The 19,400-nt window shown below is 40.4% G+C and overlaps 1 protein-coding gene across 3 annotated transcripts in view; it reads left to right on the forward strand.

Annotated features, from left to right (window-relative positions):
* The window catches only part of trpc7b (transient receptor potential cation channel, subfamily C, member 7b), a 94,836-nt gene that overhangs the window by 11,551 nt on the left and 63,885 nt on the right, over positions 1-19,400 (forward strand). The window contains exon 3 of one of the 3 annotated variants that reach the window (XM_074648828.1): positions 3,930-4,083. The exons of the other annotated variants lie outside the window; for them this stretch is intronic. Within the exon in view, the coding sequence (XP_074504929.1) occupies positions 3,992-4,083 (92 nt within the window). The 5' untranslated portion in view covers positions 3,930-3,991. The remainder of the gene's footprint in view (positions 1-3,929; positions 4,084-19,400) is intronic. 3 annotated transcript variants of the gene reach the window in all.

Raw genomic sequence — 19,400 nt, forward strand, 5'->3', positions numbered from 1 at the left:
TAATGGACTGTCCAAACGATTTCAGCTAGACAAAACTTATGGTGACTTTTAGGATGCTTTCACAATAGTCCTTTTGGCTAGTCCGAATCAGAGTGAAATTGATACTTTTGGTTCATTTTCTATTTAGTCTGGTTTCACAGTGCACAAATGAATGCGGTCCAAATAAAACAACAACTTTGCCATGGGGCATGTACGTCGTCTCGACAGCTGCCACTTCTATGCATGGCATCACGGACTTTGAAATATTGCGGTTGTAGTTTTTTCACTTTGACTCTGCACTGATCTACTGTGTGCACAAATTGCTTCTCCTCAAGTTTATTTCTATATATATAACATTGGACTTCTCCAGTTCAGTCCTTTCCCACTCATGTTAACCTGTCGTTTATCTGTGTCCATCTCAACAAATGTCAGCCTGTAATCCCCTGCATTTTGGTTCACTTCCTGCAATTGAGTTGTATTATATTCTCACTGCACTCAAACCGCGCTAGGGTTTGGTCCAAGACCACCTCTTGCAAGCGGTCTCGACCCGGTTGTTTTGGTCCCCATCAGAGTACGATTACTACGTTCAAATCTGCCCCAACAAACCGCACCAGAGTTTGATTAAAACAGACTAAATGTTGGCTTGTGAAAGCGCCCTTAAATACATCTCACCGTCTTCATCAGTAGATGGAGTTTGCTCAGTTTTGAACTTCTGTCATGTTCTAACGGGTGGTCATATATGCCTGCTATCACATGAACATACTTCCATACTTTGGCCACATGATGACGACTGAGCAAATGCTGATGAAGGGGAAGGCTGGTGAGCGGACGTTAAGTTTTAGTTTTTTGTCAAACTACTTTTTCCAAAGTCAAGAGTGAAAATCCAGGCTCAGCAGATTTGGTATTAGCTTTTTACGATAAAAAGCCTTTTTGAAATGGGAGCTTTTTGCCTTTTCAGATATAATATAGAATCATGAGAAACATTATGCTGGCTTTTGAAGTGTAAGTGCACATTTTTAAAGCATACAATCCCTCCACAAAGAATTAGACAGTAGATGACACATGTTTGTGTCCTGCTGTAAGTCAGGTCGGGGAGTTCCCAGTGTTCAAGCATATAGACATAAGAGACAGTTAATTATTTTTTATGTACTCTGTGATTCTGGATCACCCGGTGCAGTCATCTACATCCTGGATCTAATTCAAAACAGATCCAATAAGGGAAGTGTAATTTTCACACACGCTTCCTACCAGCCTTGGATCGAGATCATAAAGATAATGGACATCTGTTGATCCTCCAGCCAAACTCTGGGCTTTTTTAATGTACCTTTTAAACTACAGTGAGTTAATTTCTGTGTTGTGCAGAGTGAGAAACAAGATGCAGAAGATTAGCTTTTGTACTCACTCTCTGCTGGGCAAGGCTGAAACACTGAGCAATATAATGTGTGAGAAGACAAAAGAGGAAGTGGTGAAAGAGTTTAATTTCGAGCTCGGCAGGGGCAGCCCAAGTTAATTAAACTTTGCGTCTTGTTTAACACAGTTTAAATAATGTATTAAGCCTATTAGAGAGAGAGAGAGAAAGAGGAGAGGAGGGGTGGAGGAAAAAAACTCTTTCATTTTATCACCCTGGGAGTCATTTGTTTTTTTTGTCATTGCCTACAATCAAGGGCAAAGCCTGTATATGTCACAAGGAACAAGTGAGTGATCCACTGATCTCACAGACAAATTTAATAACGCTTTAGGGTGGTGTATGATAAATAATTTATAATAAAATTAATATTTTTAATAACTTAGTTTGATGCTTTGAGCAGTATGTCACATACCTTTGACCACAAAATGAGCCTGTACATTCTGACATACATGATATAGTACTTCGATATGTAAATTAAATGTAATTGGTCTCAATTATTTATATGTGCTAACGTTTTTGGACTTTTAACCGTGACCTCAAATTGTTCAAAATGTCCCTTTTTAATAACTGAGTGGATCTTTTACAAAGAAAAACCTATATTTGACACACTGATTAGTAGGTTTTACATGATATATTTATACATATACCGTACATGCATATGTATGTAAAGTTGTCTGGGTTTGTTTTGGGAGGCAGGAACATTGTGTCCTTGATAAATGCTGCAGTGTATTATAGTAGAGGATTACATGATCAGAGAAAAAGACAGCCTGCGTGACTGAATGTGTGTGTTTTCGTTCACACTGTTCATCTGAGAGCTAAGCTTTTCTCTCCTAAAATGTCAGAAGTTTGACACCCTACAAAACGGCAACCTCTAAAGTCATTATTGCTTAGCTACTGCCTTCTCCGTCAATCAATACAACCTTTTATAAATATCACATTATGTGCGTGCCTGTGTGTGGTTGTCATGAAATAGATGTATATTTTATAAATGACAACCATGTTGCTCTCCTTTTCGTCTCCTCTCACCTCCTGTCTCCCTCTGACAGGGTGTCGCTTGTGCTGACTGTCTAATGAGAGGTGAAAAAATTTAATTTGAAGGTCAAAATGTGCGATTTGTCACCTCTCTAAAGGAATGATGTAACACAGTCATGTCAGTTTAGAAAATGGGGCTTTGTTTTTTGGTGCAATTACTTTTTCTGGTGTATGAGAAAATAATTGCAAGCTCTTAATTGATGTAAGCCCTTGCAGTGGCGTTGATTATATTTCAGATGCTGCTGTGTGTGTTGGCATGATAACTCATTGTTGAATGGCAGCCATGTGTCCTGGAAATGTGCTGACTCCCTGGTGATGTCGAGCAACACGGTGACAATAATTAGTTTTAACAATTACTGTTTAGAGCAACACAACCTCACAGACAAATATACACACATCAAATAGGCTACGCCCGCCTCTCTTCCTCCCTCAGTTGTTCAATTTGCAAGTGAGGTGAAGTGTCACTGAAAGATAAGAGAGAGACGGTAGGATGCATGGAGTAGAAGACAGAGAGAGAGACACACAAGTGACTGCTCTGTGCCATGATAGATAAGCCACGCAATTCTCTGGCAGCTCCTCATATCTCCTCTTATGCTTGATTGTGGGTGGCAGAATAACCTTCCAGGGGCACCCGTACCTTTCCCCCCTCCTTTGCCATCTTTATTTCCAGCCTCCAATTTTAAACCTGAATACCGAATATTTCAATTCACATGAGAGGTGTTTGGCTTTTAATCCTTAGACTTTGTGTCCTGCTCTTTTATGCTATTGCCAATCAGCTTTTTATTCTTGTATTGAATTCACTATAAATGTCTTAAACCAAATGGCTAACAATGCATGAGGCAATCTCATTGTCGGGGGAGAAATGATTGTGGGAGCGAGGTGGCGGCGGGATGACAGAGAGAGACGAGAGAAATGAGAGGATGAGTTTTAGTAACAGAATAATTTTCTCCCATGAGTAGCGGTTTGCTCCTCCCCTGTTGCCGTAGAGGAGAATAAGACTGATTGGAGGCAGCAGATGAACTGTGAAAAGTAAATTGGACGTGATTACATTTGGGGAAAACACTTCCCTGCTTCCATTACCTTTTAATAAAATGTTTAGTTACTACATTTCAGGAGGTTAATGGTATCAATGTAATCAATATGGTATTCATTCTTATTCCCTTGTCTTTCTCAAAAGGGGAGCTTTGCCCCTGTTTGTGGACCTATATCTTATTTTCCTCATTTCCGTTTTTCTTCTTCCTATTCTCCCTTTCTTTCCATATCCCTGCTTTCACTGCCCGACTCTGACTCAGCTGAAAGACTCCCGTAGATCACAGTATGTGTTGTCTGCTGCAAGAAGCAAGTCTCACATTCTTGGGTTGTTATTTTCTCCCTCTTTCTCTCCCTCCCAGCCTGCCCCCCTGTCTTGTGTCAGAGCACGTCTAAACCTTCACATCTCATCCATATTTTACACAACAGCCTGCCTTTGTCCATCACTGTCCTTTTCACTCTCCAAACTCTCTCCTTTCAGTCTGAGGGCACTTTGAGGAGAAAGACGAGGAGAAAGGACAGACGGCATGCCTCGTGAATGTGATGGATTTAAGGGGAGGCGCAATGGAAGCTGGAGAAAGAGGCAAAGTGCTTGAGAAAAGGGGCAGAGGCAGGAGAGTTGAAAGGCATGGAAGGTAAATGCAAAGCCTGTGTGTTTGTGTGTGTTTGATTTTATATGTGTACATGTAAGAGGACAGAAAAAAGTCCTGCCCCAGTCTACGGATGAACACTTGAGCCCTGTTACTTGCACAAGCTGTGAGGGGAAACACACACTCCTCTCCTTCTTTCTTTCTTACTCTCTGTGGGTCTAAAGAGTAGCTGGGAATAACCATGAAACTAAAGCTGTGTTCATTTCACTTGTTTCAGCATGTTGTCACAAACCCCCCCCCCACATGTATCTTAAAGCTCACCAATCGTTTTTCTGAACTGATCCAAACTTTTTCTCTCCCGATACCTCTACTCAGTGTCTCTGTTGATCGAGTACCCATCTTATACCAGTGCTCAATTTCTCCCCCTCAATTTAAAATCTGTATACCACACTGCGTCAAAATCATTACAATAAGTTTTGTGTAAGATAACACGAGGCTAGGGCTGGGGTCTCCAACAAGTAGCTTGATACCTGTTTCTGAGTGGCTTGCTGAAGGTTCAAAGAATATGTACATACGTTTTGATAACACAAAGTCACTTTGAATTTCTATCCAATTAAATTTACAGACGTCCTGCCCCCTTCTCACAAAAAAACTATTATCAGCTGTCAATTAAACAAGTTATTCTGCTTTCAACTTTGGTTACATCAGTGACGGTGTAACATTATGCAATGTTAGCAGACTAGCAAGCGCACACCAGACTTGACAATGACCACAGAAAATAGCCAGGCCAAGAAATGGATACAAATATACAATTTTCATGAGGAATGGGTTTTTAGAGGTTTTTTTTCAGAAATGTGAATGACAAATAAGCGTGGCTCATTTGCAGGGCGAGTCAGTCGATAAAAAATTTAACGTTGAGTGCCAATTCACCGAAGTTCACAACAACTATTCATGGGACTTTCCGGCTGATGATATTACAAATCCAATTACAAAAAAAGGCCCTTCGCCTATGGCGAAATGGTAATAGAGGCAATGACTGCGGTGGCTGAAATGTTATTAAAGGACCATAAAAGTAAGACAGAAATTATGTCTGCTATTGACGATGTACAACTTGGTTCTATGAGTAGCTTTAGGCCATTTTCATTTTGTCAAATTAGTTCTCAGAGAAAAAAAGGTTGTAGACCCCCAGGCTGGGGATTGCTGTGGCACTAAAATCTGCAGCCTACTGTGACTAAATTAATGCAACTGATAGTGGAAATATTGAGCTTTATAATGGCATATAAATATAAACGTGAATCAGTCGGTACCTGATCCGCTCAATAAGGTCGGTATGTGCAAGTTAGAAGCTCTTTTACTGGTTTAACGAATGCTTCACCTAACTTAACACAAAGCTTTTATTAAGTTCCAGAAACTTTTGAGATCCAGGGTTTTCATCTGACAGCCGCAATTTGTTAGTTGGTGTCAGCGTCTGTCTTTTGCTCCATTGGTACACCTACAGTACAGAAACACACACACACACACACACACACACAGTAACACGCTCCGTCCTGTTTAACGAGCAGGAACCTCATCTGAGCAGCAGGTTGGCAGGATAAACGATGCTCGCGTTTATGAGGGAGACACACATTGAACACAGCGTGTCTCAGACAGAGGAGTCTTCATCATTAACTCACAATGTGAGACACAAAGTGTCTCATAAAATAAGACAAGTGCACACAGTACAAGCTTACGTACACCTATTCAGGTATATTGAATTTCCCCTGTTTCTCCTTATCTTCTCCTGTCACTCACATTGTAGATTTCAAGACATTCAAATCCATTGCAGACGTAAATCCTTCAGCCCTAAAACTAAACTGTGTCTTTAGTGAGAGGAGGAATACAGCGGTTTCTGAAGACCATGTGCATACACCTTTTTTCCCAGATATGTTTCAACAGCTGCATGTTCTGTATCATGCAGCCTTTAAAGGGGATTTAAAGGGTTCATAAAGTTTATTTTAACACAAAGGCGCATGTAGTTCTTTAATATAAGTTTAAAACATAAAAAAAAACACCAACATTGACGTTGCAGTACATTAATAGTTAACATATATATAATTAGCAGCTGTGGCTCAGGAGTTGAAGTGTCCTTGGACAAGATACTAAACCCCAGATTGCTCCCGAAGGCTGTGCCATTGGTGTGTAAGTGTGTGTGAATGATTAGTTTAGATCCAGATGAGCAGTTGGCACGTTGTATATCTGCCATCAGTGTATGAATGGGTGAAAGCTGACGTGTAGTGTAAAGCGCTTTGAGTGATCGGAAGACTAGAAAGGCGCTATATAAATGCAGTCCATTTACCATTCTGTAGCTACTACGGTACTGTCCTGTGTGTGGAGCATTGCTTTGAGGCAGAGCAATGAAGTCCTGCTCGCATCAGCTGATTGGTATCAGCTGCCTCTTTCATACTTCACCATCAGTGACTCATACATACATCAGCATTTATTCATCAGATTATTTGGAGAGGTCCCTCAAAGAGCAGCAGCCTTTTCTGCCAAATCTAACTGTTTAAAATAATATTTACAATATTTGACTTACTAACTCTTATGTTTACTTGTATTTGTTCGTTTGCCCTGTACAGTGTGGTTTCGTTCATGTGTTGCTGCTGTGACATGAGAATTTCCCCCCCGGGATAAATTAAGTATCTATCCATCCATCCTAAAAATAGTCGCTTCCAAAAAACATATGTCTCTGACTGAGCTACAATATACTATACAAATTGCTAAAAAATATGAACAAAATCATAAAGTCTAACATTAAACAAATATTGGACATTGATGTATAGTTCTATTTTCACACTCGTGCACAGATGTTTGGTTATATTAGGCAGAAAGGCCTGGGATCTTTAGCGAAGCTCTCTCAAGAATCCAAGAAGCATACCAAAGGATTGTGCTGGGAGCACTAAATCCCCCGTCGTATTTGCCGAGTAAACACATACATCTATTAAATGCAGGATTCAGAGAACGTCATGACATAAGCCAGAGAAGTCTCAGAAATGTTTGAACAAAATACCAGGAGAAGAGTTGGAATGAAGGAGCGAGCTGCAGCCATCACGCTGCTGTTTGCGGAAAGATTAGAGGATTAGCTAAAGTGAATCTTTGAGACCAGCTTCTGTACATACTGTAGGTTTGAATGCTGTTGGGTTTTCCTAGTCTGCCGGTAGCAGATGATGATGATGTGGCACCATAAGCAAGCTGAAGAAGCGTGAATGCAGCTACAAGCCAATGAGCTTGTGCGTGCAGAACATCAGTGTTGGTTATGATGTAAGAGGTGTTAGGGGTGATAAGTGCTCAAGTGGCAGGTGTGGGGGAGGTGGATGACATTCCTCTGGTAGTGTGGGGATTGAGATGGGATGAGATGTCCTGTCAAAGAATGAATTCTTGATCATGTAAGCAAGGCATGGAGAGTTAATGCCAGTGAGCGACCTGAGAAGTGAAGCTGAAGTGCCTTAAATGTGCTTTCTTTCTTGTAGCCAGCAGGGGGCGACTCCTCTGGTTGCAGAAAGAAGTCGGATTGTATAGAAGTCTATGAGAAAATGAGCCTGCTTCTCACTTGATTTATTACCTCAGTAAACATTGTAAACATGAGTTTATGGTCTCAATCGCTAGTTTCAAGTCTTCTTCAATACAGCATGATGTTCATTTAGTAAATTATGGTCCCATTTAGACAATAGACCATAAGTCAGGATATGCTTTAGGGCATGGCTACTTTGTGATTGACAGATCGCTGCCACGGCGTTGTCCGGTCTGGGTGTTGTCCGTGTTTTCGTCTTACAACTTTAACTCTTTCACAGTGTGTTTTCAGTTCATGAAAGTTAATTGCAACATTGTGGTCGCCTAAAAATGTCTCCAACCTCTCGTGTCGCAAATAACCAAGATGGCATCGGCCAAAATGACGAACTTGAGGTTTCAAAACGGCAGTCCGCAAACCAATGGGTGACGTCATAGTGACTACTTCCACTTCTTATATACAGTCAATGGTGAAAGCTAAACCTGTAGCACATAGAAACGTGTTTGTAATAAAATAACGCTCCATGGTCTCAGTGATTGCACGGACCATTTCATTATCAAGCATAGCCCTTCACTCTATTTCATTTAAGTGCCCCAGGCTTCATGGCATGATCATTAGCTGACACCGACGGACAATATTCCACCTCATTTAAATGTCTGGGAAAAACTAGACATCTCATTTGAATTTCAGCAGTGACTGGAAGTTACTTTCTCACTCTGCCAGGTAGGCAGTGGAGCATCGGCGGATGCAGTCGGGCCACTCGGTATGTGTATGTGAAACCGCCATTGAAGCTTGGCATTAATAATGGGGTCTTCTCCTGAAAATATTGGCCTGGCAGACTCTTGTCACAGTCAGCAGCGTTGTTGAATTTGAATGCATTTTAGATTTAAGCCTCGTTTAAGAATGACATGATTTAGGTTGATTTGATTGTGTATCCATGTATGACTTTTCAGTGGACGCCTTGAGCGAAAGATTGACATGCGTGACTGAGAGTTATGGTGATAGGTTGGACCTGCTTTATATGCTAATTAAACAGCCTTACATTCCAAGTCAGCATAGAAGAAGCATAAATACAGCCAAACATACAGTCTTTACATATAGCGAACCATACGGCATTAGGGCTGTGAATGGGGGAAAAAAGCCATTAGTAATGGCAATAGAAATATTTCTACAGACTAATGAAATTAAGAGACAGTTATAAGATCAACCTTTTTCATTTTAAAAGGAACGTATCTAATTTTGTTGAATAATAGCTTTTCATAAGATCCAATTTTGCTGAAGATATTATTATTCCACTCAACTAGCGAGGGAGCTGGAAACTATTAGAAGAGATGCTCTGCGTATGTGCAGTCTGTTGAAGCCCTTTCAGGGGTCTACCAGAATAAGTAGGTCAATATCAGCGAGCAGAGGGCAGTTAAATACTTGAGAGTAATTGTTTCCTCTTGTTTTCATGTACCAGTGACCTTTTTTGTTTTTAAATTTCAGGGCAAGTTGTGTATGATCTTTCATTTATCGTGAGGAACTTTGCAGCTGAATGTAGCCCAATGTGGGGCGTCTTGGTGGTTGTGTTGTTAAGATGCAAAACATGAGCTTTTGTCTTATATCATCACTCCTCCCTGTGTTGCCTATCTCTCTACTTAAATACTATAAAATAATAGCATAAACAATATTTTAAAGCCCATTTTGAATATATATACACACAGATATTTTCACCTGCAAATCACCACCAAGCTTAAAGCTTCCCTCAGATGATAAGAAATTACTCAGATACTGAGTACCGATCCGAAACCAGTGTTTATTTAATAACCTGTATGCCTCACTGTGTGGAAGTGACTGGGATCATTATTTTATGTGTAAGGCAACATCAGGCTGGACTTAAATATTGCTTTCCTAACTTTGTAAAACAAAATGTAACAAATGCATACATACATATGAATTTACAGAATTATTTATTATTAAAATAAGAAATCATACACCAGTAAAAAGTCTAGAAAACTAACAGGAATTACAGTTCAAGTGTAAACCTTTTTAATGCAACAACAAATTGGTCAAAACTTAAACAGGAATTAAAATTCCAGTATATAATGTAGCTAGTATATAAATATAGAACTGAATTGAATAGATTGGCCCCATTGTCACCGATACCCGATACAGCTGTATGAGTCAGTATTGGCCCAATATCCGATCCAGTATCGATAGCGGTGCATCCCTAATTATAAAAATGCCATAAAGTGTAGATTGTAAGCTTGTTGGTTAAATTGGTACTCCAGCAATTCTCATAGTGTTGTCACTTGAGTCATTTTCTCGGACCTGTCAAAGCTCCTCCAGAGCCACAGAAGGCATCACACAACAGTTTTCACAGGCTGAGTAGTGCTAACCCTGACTAGTAAACTGATATTCATGTGTAAAACCAGTGGAGTGCCCCTTTTAAAGGATAATGCTGGCATTATATTATCATTGTATTATATATAAACTAACCAATTTATTGTGAAAAAATATAATTGTATGTTGAGGATAAAATGAACATGGCCAGTGCATTTTTTCCTGAATTAAAAATGTCAAATATGAGGAGAAGAGTTTTATTGTTTTATCTAGCTTTCTTATTCCTTATTCATCAATTAAATGCATTTACTGGGCTGTTGTCCTTTCCAACACCACTAGCTGTCATGAAAAAGCACTCAGTCCTGACACCACAGCCCTGTGTGTGTGTCTCTTTTACATCATTCTTCAGCAGTGTGAAAAAGGAGATCCAGCCAGCTATTCTCTCAGGGAACTTTTTCAATTTACAGCCATGGATTTCCCATGGCTGTCAAGGCTGGGTGAGACTGAGATGAAGGGTTTTGGCAAAGAACCCCGAGGTGTAACAAGCCAGCTGTACGGCTTGTGTGGGTTCACCACAAGGCTAGAGGCGGATGTGTTGTGGAGTAATTTTATATTGTGGGGAGACATAAAACCTTATAGTGCAGTCTGTTAAAGTGACACCCCACCCCAAATCTACCCATTTAGGATCAATCGCTCACCCCTGTGTGCTTGGAAAGTGGCTGTTAAAAGTTGGTAGTTGTTTTGCTAAGAACAGCAACTCTTTTTACACGGTGCAAGACACTTGGACTCAAGGATGAACTGATTAGATTTCGGTGGTCAAAGGTGAAAGGTCACGGTGACCTCACAAAACATGTTTTTGGCCATAACTCAGGAATTCATATGCAACTTATGACAATTTTAAACACGTCTAACAGGGTAAAGTGATGGCATTTTGGACAGACATAAACTGCAACTTGGCTTATTGGCTGAGGCATACAAACATGAGGCTGTAATTCTAGTTTTCCTATTTGAATTTTAGGTAGTACACAATAGATATTTACAATCTTTATTGTCTCAAAATAATGTGTTTAACTTTTATGTTGTTTTCTAATCAGATATTCAAGTCTTGCACACAGACTTTTAGACTGTCTTGCTGTGCAATCAATAATGATTTGTAAATTAGATTTCCATTCAAGTAGTACACATTCATTTAACTTCAGCCCAGGTGGTTTGTTTACTTAGGAGGGGGGCTTCTCATTCGATGTCTCTGTGACTTTAATGTGCTTTTCGCCCGTATACACCCAGAGCTCTAGCTGTGTAGCTGAGGGAGTGCATCACTGCCAGTGTTGATCCTCTCAGCATAAGCCACTGGTGAGGATAATTGATGGCAGGTTTTATTCCAATGATCTGCTCTGCGTGAAGGAATGGAAACCGCATTCCCTGCCTTACTTGGGCTACTACTCTTACCCCCAGAGCGCAAAAATCAGCTGCACTCTCTAATTGTCAGCAAGTGATCCGCCAATGTGCGTTTACTAAGGAAAAACTGATTGTTTTAGAACATTTCTCAACTGAATGTCAACACGAGCGTCTTACAAAGCACATTCTGATTTATGTAGTTTAATCAGAGGAATATTGTCAGTTATCATTTAGTCTTTTGGACCTCTGTTGGCAGTAATCACAGGGCCAAATCATAGACTGTATATAAGAAGTGGACGTAGTCACCGTGACGTCACTCATTGGTTTGTGGACTGTCATTTTGAAGCCTCAAGTCCGGCATTTTCGTCGTTGCCATCTAGGTTTTTTGCAACCAAAAGTGACACGAGGGTGGAGCTAGGTACAACCAAATGCTGAATAAGACTTTTTTTAGGTGACGAAAATGTTACCATTATCTTTCCTGAACTGAAATCACACTGTGAAAGGGTTAACGTTGACAAACGTAAGACAAAAACACGGACAACTCCCAAACCGGACAACACCGTGCTAGCGACCAATCAATCACAAGGTAGCCACGCCCTAAAGCATACCTTGCTTTATGATCTACTTGGCTCTAAATGGGATCATAATTTACTAAATGAACATCATGCTGTATTGAAGAAGACTTGAAACTAGCGATTCAGACCATAAAGTCATGTTTACAATGTTTACTGAGATAATAAATCAAGTTAGAAGTAGGCTCATTTTCTCATAGACTTCTATACAATCAGTCTTCTTTTTGCAACCAGAGGTGTCGCCCCCTGCTGGCTATGAGAAAGAATGCACGTTTAAGGCACTTCTGCACTGGCTTCACTTTTCAGACCCAGAGTTACACACTGGGCTGGACAGAAATTCAAATTTACAACATACAACAACATTCACTTTGACCACGAGAAGGCTTACAGCAGTTTCCGTTTCTCCCTTTGTCCTTGAACTACACATTCAATTTAGAAGATTTATTTTTCCCCCTCCATCTACTGAATTTGCCTCTTCCAAGGGCAAGTACAATAACACACACACACACACATACACACACACATTGCAAAGCTCATTTCAGCTGAACCAGAAATGCTTGCCATCACTTTCCATAATGACTTAGTGTCACGTGTCAAGGTGTGAATGTATTGAATGCACCGAAGCAATGAATACGGATGGATTTGTATAATATTAGTAATGCTCATTAGGTTGTAAATAAATGTATACATCAGCTCGATGTGTTTGGGCTGCATTCTGATATTACATGCAGTGAGTGTAGCCTATATGCTGCACACTCACTGGGGCACCGGTGAAACTGGGTGTAAATAATAAATGGCATTGCATTGTACACTGCATGGGGGATTTGAGCAATTCATGCCAATCAAATTGTTTTTTCTGCATTAGAAGTGAATATATTAAGGTAAAAACAGAAACGGCGAAAAGAGACTTTTTCTCAGAGCATTTATTTGCATGAGTTTGCATAGTTTATGTGTGTATGTGTACATAATAACATCGGTGTGAGTCTGTGGTTAAGACACCTGCACACAACTACACACACAAACACACACACACACACACACACAAAGTGTCTGATATCTTTAATAAATGTCAGTTGGCAGAATACCTCATTAAGTGCTCTGTCACAAGTCATTCATCAAACCCTGGCAAGCAGACATAATAAAAGTTTTAAACACTTCAACCCCTCTCTCCGTTGCTCTGTACCAATAAAATATGCATAGAGTATGTATTGACTCCAATATCTGCCCGCTATTTCAGTCAGAGCTGTAAACGATCGTGCTGGTTGGAGTAGGAGAGCGAATGAAGTGAACACACAGAGAAAACTAAAGGACAAAAGTGTGGGGATACCTCACCGTCATCTGCTACCCTCTGGGGGACTGCTGATCCTGGCAGGACATGTCATTGATCAAGTGACCAATCAAATTATCATGAGGTCGATGGAGGGTGTGAGTGATTGGCTTTTGCACCCTTCCTCCTCGTACACACATTAACATTGATTGGCCTGTTGAAGTCAATATGACAGTAAACCAGGTTGCTCTGTGACAGACGATACCATTGTACCTTTTTTAGCCACATTTAATCACTCAGACACCACAGTAAGGTGTGATTACAGTCGACAAATCCTGATCACTGTATTTTCCCAACATTTTCTCTCCTCAAGAAGCCATCTCAGAGCTAAATATTTGTCCACCACCCCAATATTTGGATTAAGATTAAGGATGTTGGAGCCAATAATGATGGACCAGCTGACTGAATGGTATGTTTTTGAGTCTGTTACAGGATTTGTAAACATCATTTATTACTTTAATCCAGAATATGCAAATCCAGTGGTTTTGAGGTAATTTCTGAGAATCCAAAGGCACCTTCACAAAATTAAATCAGTTTTCAGTGAAATATAGTTTTTCTAATCCATACAGATTATGAAAACACAGTCAATGTAACTCAAAAAGAAAATCCTCTATAAACCTTTTCAAACTATTGCTGCCTTCAAATGAGACTTGTGAGCTCGTGTTTACAACATGGGAGAAGTCGTGTACACCATATGCTTGGCGTTCAAGTGGTTAAGTCATGAAAACACCGCTGCTAGGCAACAGCAATATCAACGTTACTTTCGGTGTCTAGAAGCCACAGAGAGGCTAAAATTGCAATATATTCACTTATGCACCGAAAAATGAACTTCCATGGCCTCCACCATTTCTGACAATATCAACAAACATGTCACAACTCGTGAACTCTGAGCTTTCAGAAACGTTCCACTTACGAGGTTGTGAATACCACAAGAGGTGGGCGTTCATGGACTCTTCTCGTGAACACGGTAAACACGACTCCATTTAAAGGCACCATTAACAACATAAACAGTCTAAATGGGCCCTTTTTGTATTTCCTGTTGCAATGTGTGTTAATGCAGTAGCTGACGGGAAGTAAACTTGGACCAAAGTTGTTGCGAACAGAATGGCAATGATGCAGCATGTGACCAACTCCCAGAAGCCTCCAGCCCTGATATAACAGTGATAGGAGCTGGGACTAGACAAAATGTGCTGAGAGTGGCACAACGTTTGACAGCAAAGGGATGAATAGAGGACAGGGTGAGAAAAAGAGGGGAACAGATGCAGGGATAAAAAAAAAAAAGAAATGACAAAAGCCACTGGGGCCCAATGGATGATTGATTTTTGTCACCCTTTCTACCATCTGTCATGTTCTCTCTGTCAGTTGAACTCTCTGTGCAACCCTAAAATTTATGTTCACATGCAACATTTACATAAGCAAATAGGTTTGGCAGGAAACGATAGGCCACGCAGATACATTTTTTTAATCAACATAACGGTGACAGCCTGGTCAGTATGACGTGACAAGGTGTGCAGATGATGTGGTGGTGTATAGCGACACATGGGAAGCTCATGTTCAACGTTTGAAGGCAGTGTTTGACCGATTGTTGGAGGCAAACTTAACAGTTAACTTAGCAAAGTGTGAGTTTGCTAAAGCGACAGTGACCTATCTTGGCAAGGTTGCAGGCCAGGGTGAAGTTAGTCCTGTGCATGCTAAGGTGGAGGCCAGTGATGAATGGGACCATCATTGTCAGTTGCCATTTATACAGATCATACCCCATTGACTTTCCTGTCTAGTATGCAGAATAGTAACCAGAGACTAATGCGGTGGTTGCTGTTTCTTCAGCCTTACACACTTGACGTGCGTCACATTGAAGGTCGAAAAAAAATTTAATGGCGGACGCACTTTAGCGTGCCCCATTTTGATGTTTTGATGTGGTTTGCTTATATTTAGTTATCCTTCTTGTTCCAAGTATTTTAGGTTAGCACTACAGTTTCACAGCACCCATCACCCACACCTCACTACTGACTACTGACTTTACACCCTTACCGACTTTATTTTGCTTCAGTTGAATTATCTTTAATAAATATATTTGTTTCATTAAACTGTTACTGTGTGGACTTCCCTTCTTTGTTATGCTGCTGAACGAGCTGGGCATAACGATAGCAAGGAAAGGTTTGCATTTAAAATATCATACTTGTGTTTCGGCAACTCAAAGCTAAGGTTATACATAGGGAAAGAGTGTGGTCTAGATTAAATATTGAGGAAGTCGGTTCTGACTCAGAAAAAAAAGACCTTGAGTCATTCAAACCGCAGTCTCTTCCTAACCTTCACCAAGTGTTGTTTTTTATTGATGCAGACTCTGCTCTCTTTGAAGCTTAAAATAATTTCTGCAGTGTGTAGCTGTGTAACTCTCATAGCATGACTTGTTTAGTAGATGTTAAAGCAGTTTCTAGATACTGTAAATGACAGAAATTAGGCTCTCAAAATGGACAGACCAATGTTGGGGATCCATTAGAATATAAGACCCTTTCTGTGTTAGAATACATATATGCAGACCTGCTGACATAGCTCAAGGGACAGACAGTAATGAGGACTGGATGAACCCGCTGGGACAGCAGCATTGCAGCTTTCCTTCTTCAGCAACCACCATAAACAGCTCAAGGCTTCCTGGACTGTCAGCTCGTTCTGACGGACTTTCCGTCTGGATGCCATGGGTTTGTTGAGGCAAATACCTGTGAAATGTGGAGGCAGGACTGTGAACCTTTATTCTATTAACTCTTTGTTGCCTCATGTGTAATTGATAGCTAGCATCAGCAAACTGGCACATCTGCTATCACAAGATGATGGAAACCTCCCAATAGACTGACTTCGCTGCGGGAGGGGTTCACAGAGAGAGTTCTCTACCAGATGCTGCAAGCAGCTCATGGGTGAGGCCACAGATGGGTGAGGACACAGTGTCCCCTCTACTGATGGAAGCAGCTGAAAGCAGGGCTTGTAGAGAGTAAAAGAGACTATGCTGTCATAACATACCTAAGTTGAGGTCTATTTGAATGGGCAAGGGATGTGTGCAATGTATACTCAATCAGGTCTTAAGATCATGTGAATTTTGAATTTGTCCTCTCATCTGGTCCTTAGGGAGAAGGTAAAGGGAATCAGAGATGGTCTCTGCAGATCTCAGTGTCTCTGCATGTTTGATATGTACAGCGAGAGAAGAGTACTTTAATGTTTGGGCTGCCAGAGGGGGTGGAAGTGGTGTTTAATGTGATCCTGGGCGGCTGTGGCTTTATAAAGCGATCCCCGGCTCCTCCAACCTCCATGTCAAAGTGTCCTTGGGCAAGATACTGAACCCCAAATTGCTCCCGAAGGCTGTGCCATCGGTGTGTGAATGAGTATTTAGATTAGACACCATTGGCACCTTGCATGGCAGCCTCTGCCATCAGTGTATGAATGTGTGTGTGAATGGTGACATAGTGTAAACTGCTTTGAGTGGTCCCAAAACTAGAAAAGCGCTATATAAAATGCAAATCCATTTACCATTCTCACTTGACATTTGTTCTGTCGCAAGATGTAATTTAATCAAACATCTCCATCTCTGTCTTCCTGCCTCTCATCTCTATCTGTCTTTGTAAAAGGACCAGTGTGTAACGTTTCGGGGGATCTATTAGCAGAAATGGAATATAATATTCATAACTATGTTTTCATTAGTGTATAATCACCTGAAACTAATTGTTGTGTTTTCGTTATAGCTTAAAATGAGCCCTCCATATCTACATAGGGAGCGGGTCCTCTTCAGGGAGTCCATCATGTTGCAACGCCATGCTTCTACAGTAGCCGTGCAAAATCGTGGTACCGCCAGCTGACATTTGACTTCCGTTGTTCCTAAAGGAGTAGAATGGAGTTACCACTAGATGCCGCCAAATCCTACACACTGTACCTTTACCTTTAAATATACAAGGAATACAGTGCCTTAATTCAAACGTTTTGAGTGGACACGTAATTTAATGCGTTGCTTGATATGCTGCAAACTCCTACATTATTAAAAGGTTGCTTTGTTTGCTGTGAAATTGTAATTTCACACTGAATCACACAGGACAGATACAGTAAGTGCTGCTGCACTGCACTGCTCTCTGTTGATTGCAACTTTCAAGAATCTAGCTTTATAAACACCCTCAATCAGTGATTTCCCAGCAGGGGTTCTGCCTGTGACAGACAATAGAAGGCTCCTGCTATGGCACCTGTGATTGGGGTGAAGCCAGACAATTCCAACCCACCGAGAGACCCATTATCCAATACTGAATGGCCAAATGACTAATTTCTCTCTTTTCAATATATTATCATTCCTAAAGGAGCATGACTTGTTCTGCAAATCTGCAGTGGCTTATTAGTGTGAAGAAGGAAGACGAATAGTGTGCCGTGGACGACTAGAGTACTACGTAATTGTTACACTTACTCACCAAGACACAGAATATCTTGAACATTGTGCTTCTTATAAGAATGGTACTTTCAATGCAGTATACGCTTGGCTGGTTGTCAAAACAAAAACATAATTGTTATTGTAGCTTTGAAATTGCACACATACACTTACAACAAACCTTTTGTACTTCAAAAGCCCAAAGTCATATAACAAGAGAGTACAATGGCAGACACACACACACAGACGGACAGCTACTTGTGCCTCTTGACATTCACTCAGGACATCATGTACGATGGTCTATAGTTTGTTCCAATTCTCGCTAATCTCTGCATTAAGGTAGGGTCAGACTTCAGATGGCTTAAGTTCAGCAACAATAGATGTTCTTCCACTCAAGGTCACCAGGTTTGCATGTGTGTCGAGCATATAGATCGCTTGGTATGAAAGCCCAATACTGTGTTTTACTGGAAGCTTGCCAAATAAAAAGTGAACTCAGTCTTGAAGAGTGGCTTGTACCAGTTCTACAATATCATTAAAATATTAATTTTTCATATGTGTAATTAATCCTGCAGGGCTGCTTTGCTGGTTTTTCGATTTGAATCCTATCACTCTAATGTGGGGAAGATGTGAAACATTAAGATATTGTATGGGTCCCTTGCTTTCCTAATTTCACAGAAAAAAATTCTAAAAACATTTCCTGGAAATTACTTTGTCACTTAGTTGAGCAATTTAAAGCCACTGAAGTGAGTCTAAAGTAGAAACCCTGAAGCATATAAAGACATAATGTAATGGAACACATACATCTACAAAGTCTGTCATCCTGTGTTTATGTAATTTACAGATAAGCAATTCAACAAACACAGAGAATGTATTGTATTTGTAAACCGATAACAGACTGCTGCCATTTATTAAGAATTAATGAATCAGTAAGTTATAAGAACTGTATTATTTATTATTTTATTTAACAAAACTGAAGCTATTGTGTTTTTCTAGAAACAAAATGCAGTTATTCAGAATAACATACAGACCTCACTCTAGACAGTTTTCTATCCAAATGCGAACACCAGTGATAACAGTTTGTCATGTGTGATGTGTGTGTTAATTAGATTTGTTTGTGATCTGTGTGCATGTGTTGGGTGCATAAACACAAGGACGGATCAAAGCGCCGGGTCAGGACTGGTTATTGTCTGTGTGGGGGTGCAGGAAGTCTCCATCATCATGACTAATGTGTCTCTGCCTCTAATTACAGGACTACATGTGTACACACACACACACACACAAGGATACACACACACACACACAGTCAATCACTGTATTATTTTCTTCTTCATATGTAAAGACAGACACCTTAAAAGGTTTTGTGTTCAGGTTTGTCTGAGCAAACAGGGACTCGGTGTATCCTAAGATAAACCTACTGTACCACTGAGGTTAGATGATGACTACATTAAGTTTTAATTGCTTGTGCTCTGAAGCAATAACAAGATTATGACCGGACAAGTAATTGGCATACAACAGGTGGAGCATGTTAACCCCTTCACTCCCCAACCTCCAACTCTCCCTCGGTCTCTCTCTTTCTCTCACCCCTCTCCTCTTTTGAAACATGAATTCAAAACAAACAGGTTTGGTCACACTGCAAAAACTCTCTTACAAAGAAGGCAGACGTTATTGTATCGGAGCCAGAATTAGATTTATTGCCAAGTAAGTTGTTCACTTACAAGGAATTTGCCTTGGTGTTTGGTACATACAATAAATATATTAAGAGAGAATAAAAATACAGGGAAAGTACAGCAAAAGTCAAGAACATAGCCT

Source organism: Sebastes fasciatus, chromosome 10 (assembly GCF_043250625.1).
Source record: "Sebastes fasciatus isolate fSebFas1 chromosome 10, fSebFas1.pri, whole genome shotgun sequence".
In the NCBI taxonomy this organism is placed as follows: Eukaryota; Metazoa; Chordata; class Actinopteri; order Perciformes; family Sebastidae; genus Sebastes; species Sebastes fasciatus.